The sequence below is a fragment of the Mus caroli genome, unplaced genomic scaffold (assembly GCF_978045245.1).
Source record: "Mus caroli unplaced genomic scaffold, Mus_caroli_1 scaffold_2, whole genome shotgun sequence".
Taxonomy (NCBI): Eukaryota; Metazoa; Chordata; class Mammalia; order Rodentia; family Muridae; genus Mus; species Mus caroli.
Window position 1 is genome coordinate 163,314,102 of NW_028227257.1, and position 14,115 is coordinate 163,328,216.

At 39.9% G+C, this 14,115-nt stretch overlaps 1 protein-coding gene across 3 annotated transcripts in view; it reads left to right on the top strand.

Moving 5' to 3' along the window:
* Nucleotides 1-14,115, top strand: part of Nebl (nebulette) — a 382,963-nt gene that overhangs the window by 184,302 nt on the left and 184,546 nt on the right. For 2 of the 3 annotated variants that reach the window (XM_021155397.3, XM_085835169.1), the window contains exon 4: nt 9,835-9,942. In XM_021155397.3, coding sequence (XP_021011056.1) covers nt 9,835-9,942 — 108 coding nt within the window. Of the gene's footprint in view, nt 1-9,834; nt 9,943-11,378; nt 11,461-11,547; nt 11,626-13,588; nt 13,670-14,115 lie in introns of those variants that run through there. The other variant, XM_085835164.1, reaches the window with a different exon arrangement.

Consider the following 14,115-nt stretch of genomic DNA (forward strand, 5'->3'; position numbering starts at 1 on the left):
TGTTACCTCTATTTGCACTATAACTAGAAATTTGATAAGGTTATGTGCCTGTCAGATGATTTAGATGTCATCGGGTGCAGATGAAGAAAAGCAGTTTTGACAAGTCAGACATTCGCGCCAAGAGAGGGGATGAGGATGACCTGCTGGGAAGAGGGGGGACCAGCTCTTGCGGCCTCACTTTCTCTTTTAACTTTAGGTCACTACTTTAACCTCTTTAATTTGTCCCTTCTTAAGTGGAAGTGACATGGTGACTTCTGGCTTCTATCTAAAGGGCACTGAAATGGAGTCCTGCCTTGGAGGGGAGAAGCTGGCATTTAGGGAGATCTGACTTTGAGTATTCTGATAAAAACATCTGGGCCTGGGAACTTTATCTTTGGCTGAAGCTGAGATTAAGGTCTTAGGATATGGGGTTTATTAATGCCAGTGTCTGTTCACACATGTGTGCCATGGAGAGCCTGCATTTTCTTGTAAGCCAGCCTCCTTTATTTTAGGGAGAGGAACAAACAAGACGCTCTGTAGCATAGGCTTGCTCGCTCTCAGGGCAGGGACTTCCAAGTGGTGACATGGGGGTGAGTTCTAACTCCTGGTTTGTCATGTCCACAGGACAAAGAGCTGTAGAGACTTTGATTCACTAGATCTAACTTTACTAGGGCCCCTTTGCCCTTAATTAAGTACCATCTCTGAGTATTCTCAATATCTAAACCCTACTACAGAGCACACCGAATATATTGATTTGTTTTGGCAGCTATATCAGGGGGAAATTCCCCATTCTGCAAGTTGTGGGTTAGATGGCAGTGACCCCACTGGAGGGTGGCACATCTTCCAGGTGCTGCTGCTGGAGTTGTATTGAAAGTACCTCTAGCATTCCACAGCATGGTTTTGTGAAGTTACACGACAAAGGTAGGTTTTCAAGCATAACATGTCTGTCTTGATAGGGTTTCACTCTAGCCTGAAAGCATAATTCAAAGAAATAGCAAATTTACATTCTGGGTAGCTTTGTTTGAGTTTATTTAAAGGACTGAAACACACACAATTCTCATAATAGCTCTTGCTACTGATGTGTTGATGGTGCTGACAAAGAGAAAACTCAGAGCAGATGGTTTCCAAACAGTGGGACCACCTGGCTTGTTGGCAATGCCAACATATTCCTGTTTCTCAAATAGCTGTATCCTCACTTATGTGGAAATGTTTGAGGTGGCGTGCCCACGAGCTCAGGCAGCGTGGTATTCCAAAGTCAGGATTATTCAGTGAAGTAAAAACACCCATGCTGCCAGGCAGTGGTGGCGCATGCAGCACTTGGGAGGCAGAGGCAGGTGGATTTCTGAGTTCAAGGCTAGCTAGCCTGGTCTACAGAGTGAGTTCCAGGACAGCCAGGGCTATACAGAGAAACCCTTTCTTGAAAATCCCCTGCCAAAAATAAAAATAAAATAAAACAACCATGCCACCCTCAGACTGACCCTCTTCCATTTAGAATACTCTTAAGGGCCTCATTTTTTTTCTTTCGCTTTGTAACTATATAATCAAGTTCTTTATTTCCACATTATAAGGCAGGGGGAGAGAGAGAGAGAGAGAGAGAGAGAGAGAGAGAGAGAGAGAGAGAGAGAGAGAGAGAGAGAGAGAGAGAACAACAACTACACCACACACACACACACACACACTACTGATTCTTGAGATGCTTATGATAGAGGGAAAATAAAGCATTTAAGTCCTTCTGGAAGATTTCCATAGTTGTGCAGTCACTTAGACCCTCACCATCACCTACCTAAATGGAACATCTCTAAAGGGGACAGGCGAATACTGTAGGTGAGAAAAGTTAGCAATCAAGCCACAGATTGGTATGGTAGCTCTTCTCATAAAATTAACTATCAAGCTTGGAATTTGCTCCAGTTATTTGGTATCTAATTGTTCCCTGTTGAAATGCTGCATGAACTTGCAAGGCTGCAGTTGTTTCAGAGTTGTGTATTGAGATTGGCCTGCTGGTTACTTATTTGATGCATACCCATTGGGCATCTAACTAGTAGATAGTCATTAAAGAGTCAACACTGGCTAGTGACTACAGCACATAGGAAAATCACTTAAGATATTGTTTATACTGTTTTTAAAAATATTTTAAAGTCTTTTAAAAGAAATGGTAGTGGTTATTTTGTTGAAAGCCTTTGGAAAGAAATATTCGTGTATTTTCATTAAAACTTTATTTTCCTTTAAATGACACTCCAATGTCTATGACATCTTCAAAATGATGTCTTCAAAATGATGTCTTGAAGACCTCGGGGACAGAAGGTCTCAGTTGGGATCTGTGGTTCTACTACTTTGCTGGCAGTACTTGCTTTGGATGGTAGCTAGTAAACCTTAGGTTCCTATATTAGGAATTTGAGTTGCATGTGACACAAAATTCTATCCTAATTACCTCAAAGGGAAAGAAGAGAAAAGAAAAGAAGAGAAAAGAAAAGGAAAGGAAAGAAAAGAAGAGAAAAGGAAAGAATAACATGAAGGAAATGAATCACAAGGTCTATCTAAGCAGCAATGTCCTTTCTAAGCTTCTGCAGTGCGGTAGATCTGAGGCCATCAAGATAGAACAGGGAGCTGCATCTAGCCTGGTGGGTTCTGGCAATGGCAGGCATAGCTATAGATGTTTACAGATATTTATTTCTTAGTGTTCTAGCTGCCAGAATGAGAGACTCCCTCTGTGCTGTGCATTTTAATTGTTAGGTCTTCCAATCTTGGTGACTTGAACTAGCTTAGCATGCATGGTCTTTGAGTCAGTCTATGGTTAGGGAAGTAGGCCACAACAAAAATGGCGATTCCTAAGAAACTCTGGGTAGATGGAGTGAAGGTGTAGGAGATAGGTTTTAGGTGGACCCCGAATAGGTTTTCATGTATTTCTCATGTATAAAAAAATGACAAAAGAGGACTCTTATGGAGTGATATTTTTATGGAGTGATATTTTTGTTAAAGATTAAGCAAGATAACCAAGTCCCTAGTACAATGGCTACTACCTTCAAGTCCTTAGATGGCAGTCACTACACCACAGCTGGGTGACCTCATGTTAGCACTTCAACACTGAACCCAACCAACATGAAACCTTTACCATTATCTATCAAGCTAGGAGACCACGATTCTTCAGCATTTCAAGTACACTTAACAGTGTCTTTCACATGGAAGGGTGGAATGAGTGTGATGTTTCCAGTTTAACGTAGAACTTTTAAATTACCTGTCAGATTTTCTAAATTTATACTGTGAACAAATTTTTATTTTAAGAAATTAGTCTTAAATATTTTTCCATTAAAATGGCCTCAGAGATCCGTCTGTGTGGTTAAAACTGCCAACATAGCAGTTTCTAGCACTATTAATGTGCCCTGTGCACAAGAAGAATAATTCTTTTAAAATAATTTTACTTTGCATTAGTCATCATTTGCACTCTTAGGGGTTTGTTAACCCCCTTATTTGGAAACTCAGAAGCATGTTTTTCTGTTGATGAATACTTTTTGTGTTTGCCTGATGGAGCATGCAGGTGTAGGAGGGCTGTTGGGAACGATGTTAATGGCATTTTCAATCTGTTAGGAGTAAGAGAGAGGATGGACTGTCACTTTCGTCAGCTGTGATCCTCAGAGACTAAGCACAGACACTTTTCCTTGTGAGAGCTTGTGTTATTTTGACTATTTGTATACTTTTGCTTGGTTCCTTGCTTACTTTGCTCTCTTTCTTCATCACAGTTGGAATTTGGCTCATGTTTTAACTTACTAACTTCTAGATTCACAATTTACTAACTGGAAACTACTCATTTCCTGCCTTTATAGCTCAGAATAGATAGATAGATAGATAGATAGATAGATAGATAGATAGATAGATAGATACTTAAGAATGTTTCCTGTTACAGTTTCTTATTCTGTCCCTCATTTAGCCATATATAGTAAATGTAGAGTTCAAATAATTTATTCATATTCTATGATATGTGTGATAAACTCTTGGTATTCAAAAGTCATAATCATGGAGCTGTTTAAGATAAAAGTGGCTGTCTAAATAGTTAAGATATGTGTCTAGAAGCCAAAACTCAAATGTTGCCTAAATTATTAAATTCTACGTATTAAGTTCTTGGTGAAAATATGGATTATGTCTATTTAGGCACCGGTTTCCTTCATCAGTGTTAGTGTGCTTGTTCCCTTGTTTATTTGCCTTGATGCACCAGTTTCATTAATACTGTTTTTTGGGCATTGGTACCGAATACCTGCTCTGCACTAATTGGCCATGTGGATGATCGTTGCTCTCAGCAGTGACAAAGCAGAGCGGTGTTTGTGGTGATGTGTTGGCTGGGTTACACTCGACTCTGAGTGAGTCTCCTTGTCAGTTTGTGACACCACCAGATCTATTATGGGCAATGAAGGAGTTGAATTTTACATGGGGTGCAGCTTGTCTGCCTTGTTCTTGTCCCCTAAGAACTGCTCACTGGGTCTCAAACCCATCCCTACCTGTGCACAGAACATTGTTATACCTCAGCTGTGTTCAGTTTAACATTTTCCAATTCAGCATTTTAAAAATTCTCAAGTAAATTGGGAAATAATGTCATTGAAGTTGTCAGAGTGATAGGGTTTCTGACCTTTGCTAGCTCCATGGCCTCCCTCTCCTATAAAATGGGCCAAAATGCATACTTGCCAGTGTTTACCTGAGACAATATGTAAAGAACATTTAACTATTTATTTCTATTTTGAAGAAAAGAGGAAGAAGATGTAAGGAGTTAGCAGCCAATGGCACAGAACCCACAAATGGCAGTGTATGTCCCCTGGATGTTTAATCTCTGGGATGTTTACAGACAACCTGCTGACACACCTGTCTAATCTGCACTCCTATAGTATGAAAAGTGACCAGTACAGAGCCTGGAATATAGCTCTAATGTATGCACAGCATCAACAGAAGAAGTCACTAGATGCACCATCTCATTTAACTTACACTCAAAGGTACCGTCAGTCTTTTATTGCAATCACCCTTGTTTTGTACTTGAGGAAGCAGTCTCAGAGAGGTTAAGTATCCTGCCTGAGGTCACACAGCTAGTAAGAGAGCAGCTGAAGCACACGATGAGTTTGCCCATGGCTGAGTCTCTTCTGTCAAGTGCTCACACGTAGTCAAATATCTTGCATATGATCATTATAGAGCTGGTGAAGAAATTAATTAAAATATTATATGTATTTACGTCATTATATATTTATATTACTTGTTTTGTAATAAAATATAGGCTTACCTTTTGTAAAACGAGACTCCTGAGTCTGATAAAGTTGGATGTCAGTACATGGAGACCTGAAAAATCTGCAAACATCTCCAGGTGTCTCTATGATGTTATAAAAGGTTAATTTGAAGCTGAGAATTCATGGAAATTGCTTCTAATGAATTTTGATTATGTTTAGAAAAGGTAATTATAACTTTAATTTTATTTAATTAATCATACATTTACAAATTATAGGATTAATTTATAAAAAGCAAATTTACCTTTGAATTCAATTCTTTGACTCAGTATTTGAGTCAAATTAACTTCACCTTTAATCGGATTTTCCTTTGTAGTGCTTATTTCCCATAGAGCATTGTAGGTAAGCCAGTGTTTTGCATTTTAGGCTTTAAAAACACAAGACCAGGACCAAATAGTAGTCAATCGCGAAGTGGTCCTTAAGCCTCTAATGTATGCACAGCATCAACAGAAGAAGCATATGGTCCACACCCACCAGCATCTTAGAGTCTACTGAAGTGCACAAGTCAGTACCCAGCTGACGACACATTACAAATCAAACTCAGAGTTGTGCATGCAGTTTTATGGCCCTACATCCCTTGCAATCTTCCCTTGAGCAGAATGAGATACATTTATGTTGTCTGGGAAGATGGTGGGATTGGCCATTGATCTCATTGTATCCAAAATGAGATCACAAGCAGAGAAACATGAATCAGTAGTAAATATGCCCAGAGGCATTCAGCTTCTATTAAGCATATTCCGACAAGCTGCTTTAAGGCTAAACTGCCTTTCCCTTCTGCTTGCCCTTCTGCCCTGGTCCATTGAGATACACTCCTGGGTCCCCTTGAACGGCTGCTTCCCCTCATTAGCTCATGTTTGGAATCGGCTTTATAGAACACCCTTTCGTGCTCTTGATTTTTTTTCCTCCTGCCTTTAAACCTTGAGTTTCTGCTGTCAAACATTTCCATTAAGATGAAGTAACTTAGAGTGGCTGACTTGACTTTCTGTACCTGGAGGTTCACTAGCTAGGTCATGTCTTTTGCTAGTGAGTGAACCAATCTTTATTATTCTGTGCCTGATTTTTATGTCGTGTCCATGTATAAAGTGTATGTACCTGTGTACTTTAAGTCTATGTACACAAACATGCACATGTGTGACCATGAATACATGTGTGCATGCATCTATATCCATACATTTATACAGATAAACACTCAGAATGCCAACATATGGACAAACATAGAATATCAATATTGAATAGAATTCTGAAATAACATTTTAAGTTACTTTGCATAAAAATTACTAAAAACTCAAATGGACTGTTGTGTGAATTTTTTTTTATATTTGATATTAGAATTTCAGTATGTGTGTGTTTGTGGTGTGTGTGCTCTTGACAGCTGTCTTAGTCAAGGTTTCTATTCCTGCACAAAACATCATGACCAAGAAGCAAGTTGGGGAGGAAAGGGTTTATTCAGCGTACACTTCCATACTGCTGTTCATCACCAAGGAAGTCAGGACTGGAACTCAAGCAGGTCAGAAAGCAGGGGCTGATGCAGAGGCCATGGAGGGATGTTCTTTACTGGCTTGCTTCCCCTGGCTTGCTCAGCCTGCTCTCTTATAGAACCCAAGACTACCAGCCCAGAGATGGCACCACCCACAAGGGGCCTTTCCCCCTTGATCACTAATTGAGAAAATGCCTTACAGCTGGATCTCGTGGAGGCATTTCCTCAACTGAAGCTCCTTTCTCTGTGATAACTCCAGCTGTGTCAAGTTGACACAAAACTAGCCAGTACACCCACTTAACAAGATTGCACCGCTGCCTGGTAGCTTTCCAGGAAGGCAAGGTCCTGAGGCTGTACCCAGAACTCTGCTTCCTCCTGTGTCCTCAGGACTGCTTGCTGGTGGAGGACCAGTGGTGAGGAGGTCCCCACACTAACTGCCCTGCCTGTGCCCTTGCTTCCCTCTTCTTCCTCTCCAGAGAGAGGCTGTTTGAGTATAAGTCTATTGTGATGCAGCTCTGATGCTCTTCCATGGGCATTCTCTCTCAAGAGCAAGACGGAACAGCATCCTCAGGATGTGCGCGCAGCGCCATCCCGCGCTACCTCTTGTTCCTCTGCTCTCCTTACTTCTGTTCTTATTGCCAAGCAGCCTGTGTAAAGGCAACTCCTCTTGCTCCCAACTCCTGCAGGACTTACTGAAAGGGCAGCTTCTGTCTAGAGTTTCCTCTGCCCGCTGTATGAGTATGAGGCCAGCGTTTCTGACACTGCCCCTGTCACTATCTTGCATCTCTTCCTTTGGGATTCTTTGCTTCTTATCATGCATTTGACTTAGATTGTGTCTGTTTCATCTCTGCATGCTAACATACGCTCCGTGAGGTAGGGATTGTTGGCTCCTCTTTGAGGTGCTGTTTCCACACATGAAACAACTCTTGACTGAGTGAATGACTAAATAAGTAAACTCTCAAGGGGGAAAGTCCTGAGAATGCCACTCCGTGGAGGCCATTGTTATGTGTGGAATCCTCACGAAACACTGTTTTTGAGAAACAGTTGAGAAGACAAAAAGACCTGACATACAAGTTTTACAGCCAACGCTGAGCACAAAGAAAGAAAAGGCTTCTTCCTCTTCTTTTTTTTTTTTTTTTCTTTTCTTGTTTTGCTGGGGCAAGGGTAGCTTATATGAGTCTTAATAAGCACTAGACTCAATGTGTCAGGTAAGATGACTCATAAGCTGTGGTATGTGTCAGGTAAGATGACTCATAACTGTGGTAGCAGGTATTTTCAAAATCGGATGCATGTGTTCAGCTGAGGGTCCTGGCTTTCACCCCTCCTCATGTCCCTCTGGCAGATGCCGGGCCATGCTGAGCCATTTTATTTCCTGTTTGTGAGACAGCCCGCGCTCTGTTCTCTAGGTTTAATGCTTGGCTTTCCTGTCTTTCTGAGGCATTTGTTGAGCCACTCCCATGATCCACTGCAGGTGCTCTGGTAGCTGGGTAGGATGTAAGTGGGTGGGAGTGTGGAAAAGACTGAGCTGACTAATGGTTCCCTGGCTCCCTGCGTATAGTAAACAAATACTGGGTGGTCGGTGCTTGAGTGGGTGTTGAGAGCGTACCACACCATTAGAAAGGAAGAAATAGCTTCTAAAACGCTGAGAACCATTTACAGAGAAGATTGCACACTTTTCAAACAAGTCACTTGAGTAGGCAGGCCCAAAGCAAACTATTCGTAGGTGTCTTGTGAACGCCTTGAGGACTGCTGGATGGTAATCAGTTCCAAACTTACAATTCCAGTTTTCAGGATATTTTCATGTGGTCTGTTCATGCTTCCATTATCTTCCTACTGTATCTCTTACTGTGCTCACTACCAGCTAATCTGACCAGCTTATTTTGGACAGACTGAGACTGTGCCTTGGGCCTGTGTGTCTTCAGACATGTGCTGGATACCTTCATGGATGCTGGGGGAGTGGGGTTAGAAGGCCAAGCTCAGTCAGCGTTTTTCTCTGCTATAAAAATATAACCATTTATTGGATCATTTATTTATGGCAATAGCTAAAGTAAAGATCTTAAGACTTTTAGGAATTTAGGGAGGATATTAAGGAAACCATGGAGAGAAAATAAGATATTCCTAAGCTGAAATTGATGATTTTCCAAAATTTTTCTATTTGTTTTTAATCAAGGTTTTAATTTTTTTCTTTAAAGCTCATCTGGCCAAAGAGAATCTTCCAGTAGCCTCGAGGGTAACCATATTTGACAGAACTAAGTTTATAAATGTGGGTGTCACTCAGTGAAAGACTACCATATATCCTACTAAGAGAACTTTCAACCCTATTCAGGATCCACATTTGCAACAAACCCATATATTTATCAGATGCTATGATAATTTAACTATTAACTTGAGGATTTTAGTTCTGAACGCAGAGTGGGGATTGGATGGACCAGGAGCATGATTGCAGGGTTCTTGATACTTGGGCTTAAAAACAAGAACATAGTAATGTGAACATCTAGTCATTAACAAAACAAGTATTTAGCTGATTTCCCAAACGGTCACTGTATGATTAACAGGAGATAGACTTTGTAAGATTTATCTGCGGCTGTTTCAGCCGCCAGGACACTGTAATATTAACTCCATTAAAAGGAAGTCTATTGCTCTAAGATACTTGAGTGATGGGGTTGAACCCAGGGTTTGGCCTTGTTGGATAGGCTACATCCCAGTCTCTTCTTGACCCCAGGTGATCTGGAAATCTTGGTCCAGAAACCTTACTTTCTGAATGCTTGGATTATAGGGTTGTGCCTGCACACAAACATCTATATACCTTTACACACAGTGTACCAAGGGTCAGTGTGAGAAGCTTTCTAATCCTGAGGTGTGGCCTTCTTTATAAATATTTTTATAAGCATTTATCTACTAGACATCTGTCAGTAATAATCTGTCAGTGAAATCATGCCCATTTGCTTTGCTGAATGATGTAGATGTCGTACAGGCAGGGCTGGTTGGTTTATGTCCCTCCTCCGCAGCGCAGCCCAGGCTCCAAGGGTTGCATTTTCACTGAGAAGATCAGTACTACATGTATACTACTTACATATAAAATCGAACAAATGGACACAGATCAAATTTCCTCTCTCTTGTCAGGTCAAGTACAAAAGAGATTTTGAAGAAAGCAAAGGCAGGGGCTTCAGCATTGTCACAGATACTCCTGAGCTGCAGAGGCTGAAGAGGACCCAGGAGCAGATCAGTAATGTAGGTGCCCTTTTACTTGATGGAGAGGTGGCCCTGGAGTGTGTCTCTGGGTAGGAATGTGAGACTGAATGTGTGTGAAGCGTAGCTGTCGCTGAGTGTGTCCAGTCTCCTCGCAACGCATGCCAGCGTCACCTGTCAAATCCCAGGCCTCCGATCTCGTCACTTATCTACAGCCTACGTCTATAACAGTATCTTCTTTGTATATTTTGAATTTCTCCCAGCCTTCATATTTGGACAATATTAAATGTTTGTAATGAAAAAATTCTGATAGTTTTTCACCATGTGGATAACTATATAAAGTTAACATATAGCTTGAGTACAGTAAAAAAAAAAAAAAAAAAGAAAGAAAGAAAAGGTCTTTTCTATTGTGTACATACTTTGTATATCTGTTAATCATATGTTACATCTAATTTTAGGAATAAACATTTGTTTATGTAGTTGTTTTCTTTTTGAAAATGACATCGTTTTAGTAATATATTTCCTAGAGTAGCTAAAACTGGGCCTGGAAGGAGTCTGAGGCACATTAGGACGTGAATCTCGCACTTGCTAAAGGGGGATATGCAGTCCATCCTTGACTTGTGTAATTCATATGTGGGATTATATTTCTTCTAATGTATTGCATTAAATATGTCAAAATGCATTTTTATGCAAAGGAGTAGGTTTAATGTTAGATATCCAGAATGGAAACTAAAAACTGTGCATGGTATAGCAAACATGCAAAGCTACAACCACCATCATGAAATTGTGGATGTCACTGTCACAAGTATTACAAATACACACACACACACACACACACACACACACACACACACACACGAGTATACAGATGTTATAAGTAATATAGCCCTAATTTCTAGGAAATGTTTATCATTAGCAGATGGATTTAAATTTACCAATACTAGGTCATGTTCATGAGCTACAGCACATATATGTATATCTACACACACACACACACACACACACTCACAAACTATTTGTAGATAGAGTTTAACATCTTATTTTTTTAAAATTCAGGGTCAGAACTATTTGGTGTTTAAAATGTTATCTCAAGGCCAGGAAAAGGCCTCTCTCTTTTTTTTTTTTTATCACATTCTCTATGATTTACCCATTGTTTGGTCTTTATGTGAACATTTTCTATTAGAGGTTTGCTATTTTTGTTTTGTTTTGTTTTTTTCTTCATTTAAAGAGACAGAGTTGACTTTTAGGAGCTGATGATATCCACCCTGTCCCATGGTTTTTCTTAAGACTTTTTGGACTGCCAATAATGAGTAATAAAGATAATTATCTTCATTCTCCCCATTCATTCTTCCCTGAAATCAAAAACCCATTCTTCCTTTAAAAGTACAAACCGGACATGCATTTCAATGACAGTTTTGCTCAGAGTTTTAAAATGTTATGCCAACTTCAGTTCTCTCTCAAATGCTCAACTAGCATAGAAGCTTATTTCTGAAAGAACTAAGCAACTCTTCTTAAGACCGCCATGTGATGGATAGCAGGGGGATTACAGCTCACTCAGAGGTAAGCCTTTTCATTTATGTTCACATTAAGTCAGTGTTCATAAGGAATCAGAAAGTAACTCACCTTCTCACGAAACTTTATCATTAGCAGGAGTATACTTTATATTCAATGCCAGAGGTCGTTTGCAGATCCATTCTTAACTATGCCAAACCCCTTATAACGCAGGTACGTATTAATCTATAACTGTCATGTTCATAGCAGCCTATACAAAACAACAATAAGATATAGCCTATGAGACAGACAGTGGTCAGTTTTAAAAGCATCTAATTTATACCACAACTAATTTACTCCCCTTTTGCTTTCTCTTGGTGTTAGGTACTATAAAAATTACAGTATTAGTTCATTTAGCAATGATGGGGCCTATCAATTACGGTAAAGAAAAGATTTCACGATATTTATGTTAAGCCTACTTCTGAAGAAGGGGAGCTGCAAAGTGTTCTGAGATCTGATGAATTTATTACTCATTTATAAGACCATGACCCCATGGAATTTTCCCATTCTACACTGGGTTTTCCATGTTTCTCCAGGGTCTCTTGCCATAAGAAATCTGACTAGATTTGAAAAGTACCATGTTGGTTTTTCTTATTCTCCAGACCATTTTAATGTAAAGCCACTGAACAATACTAGGCAAAACCCATGCAGATATTTTTGAGTCTGACTTGCATTGTTTCTGTGTTGAGAAGAAGAAGTGAGCAAGACTCTAAATTGGGAAGATCCTATAATCTTCCTACTAGAGATGGTTAGGTGGAGCTCACCCTGATGATTAGAAGAGATGAGATTTGTGAGTTGAGTTTTATATTAGACCCCAGGTGATGGGGGTACCCAAGTGATCATTATAGTCTATATTTTTCTTTTTGATCTGCTTTATAAAATATATTTTCAGTTCATTTTGCCTTTGGATATTTAGTGGCTCTTTCTAAGCTGCTGTTAATCCCCTCTGGACTGAGGAAAGTATAAAGACATGAAGCTGTGAATTTAATAACTCCTAGGTGTTTGGGGTAATGTGTTATGGATGAGTGGGCATTTTTGATTGCTTGTGTCTGTGTCTGTCACTGTTATGAAAATTTTTCAGACACTCTCACATTCATTTGTCTAGGAATTGAAGTCATTTGGAAATAGCTGCTCAGTCTGCAAATGTTACAGGGTTGTGGATAAAGTAGAACCTTAAATTTCAAATTTTGTATAATAAAAGAGATAAATGTGGGTTAGCCCTGCCTTCTTTATTTTGGTACCCATAATGATAGCATAGCAAACGTGGGAAACCCTTTAAGGACTAGCATTTAAAGTGCTTCTTCTACACTCTGTAGCATAGCTGCAGAAAGAAGAAAAGAGGTGGGTTTGGAATTCCCTTACCCATAGGAAAGAAGCAGAAGTTGGCTTTTAAAATAAAGCTCTCATTTCCCTCCAGTGATGGGTGATGTTCCAGATGATGTCTTTATTTAATTTGAGACATTCATACCCAAGGGAGTTTTACTGGTTGGGCTTAGAAATGGTCTTTTATGGGAAGTTGGGATATTCAGCTGAAAAGTTTAATAGTAGACAATGTTTACAAGTTGAGGTTTTGTTTCAAGTCTGTGTGCAGCAGCATATGCTATATAGCTATATAGCTAGGGAAGTTTTCGGGAAGTGCTGTTGTAGGATCTCTGAGTTCTATAGGTTTTCACAATTAAGCCAGTCAGGCCTTCTTTGACATCCCCACAAATAATTATCCATCTTTGTATGTTTATTAGCCATAGTTTAGTAAGGTACACATACAAAGACAAATCTAGGAATATCATGCCCATGGGCAGCATTAAAATATCATCGGTCTTGTTCATATACCTCTAGCTTATTACAGCTCTAGTTTTGGGTGGTTCCCATGCTCTAACCTCTGAACAGGGTGGGTGTTCAGGGTACCTGCAACAGGGTAGTGAGGCAGCATGCTCAGTATTGCAAGGACTCAGTATGGCCTGCCAGAGGTGACTGATGTCTTTCCCTGTGCCTGCTTAAGCACACCTAGGGGCTGCACTTTCAATTAACTCACAGTGTGGGGATAGATTGGGAGACAAAATGGTAAAATCAAGCCCCAAAAGGTTTTTACAGCCTTCCCAGCTTAGATAAAGACTGTTTGTTTTCTAATTCATCATAGGTGGAAGGAAGGTATCACATGAAGAGGAAAGAGAAAGAAAGCAATGAGAAAATGCCAGGCTTTCTGAGATGGATGGAAATGGTAAGTGGACTCTTATCAGACCTGCTTGAGTTTGTGCCTGTCTTTGCTGCACAGTTTGTGTGTCTATGTGAGTGTCCTTACACCACTGCCCACCAGACCATTTCTTTTACTCTGTGTTTACAGCTTTGATTATGTATCCTGTTTCCCAACTATACATTCACTGCTACCACTTGGAACCCACCATATCCATTCATAAGGAAAGCTTGCTTGCTTTGCAAGAAAAGCAAAGATCAAAAGCTGTCTGTAATTTGATACTGAAATGTAATTAATCCTAACTCTTTTGATATAGCCACATAAATTTTCATTGACTTAGAATGTAAAATAAATTATAGGCCCATTAATAAACTCACAAGGACACTGCTGATTTAGTTCCCCGGGACTTTATAAGTTAGCTTCAGAAATATTGGATTATTGAGACCAAATAATTGAATACAATGGCTATGGAC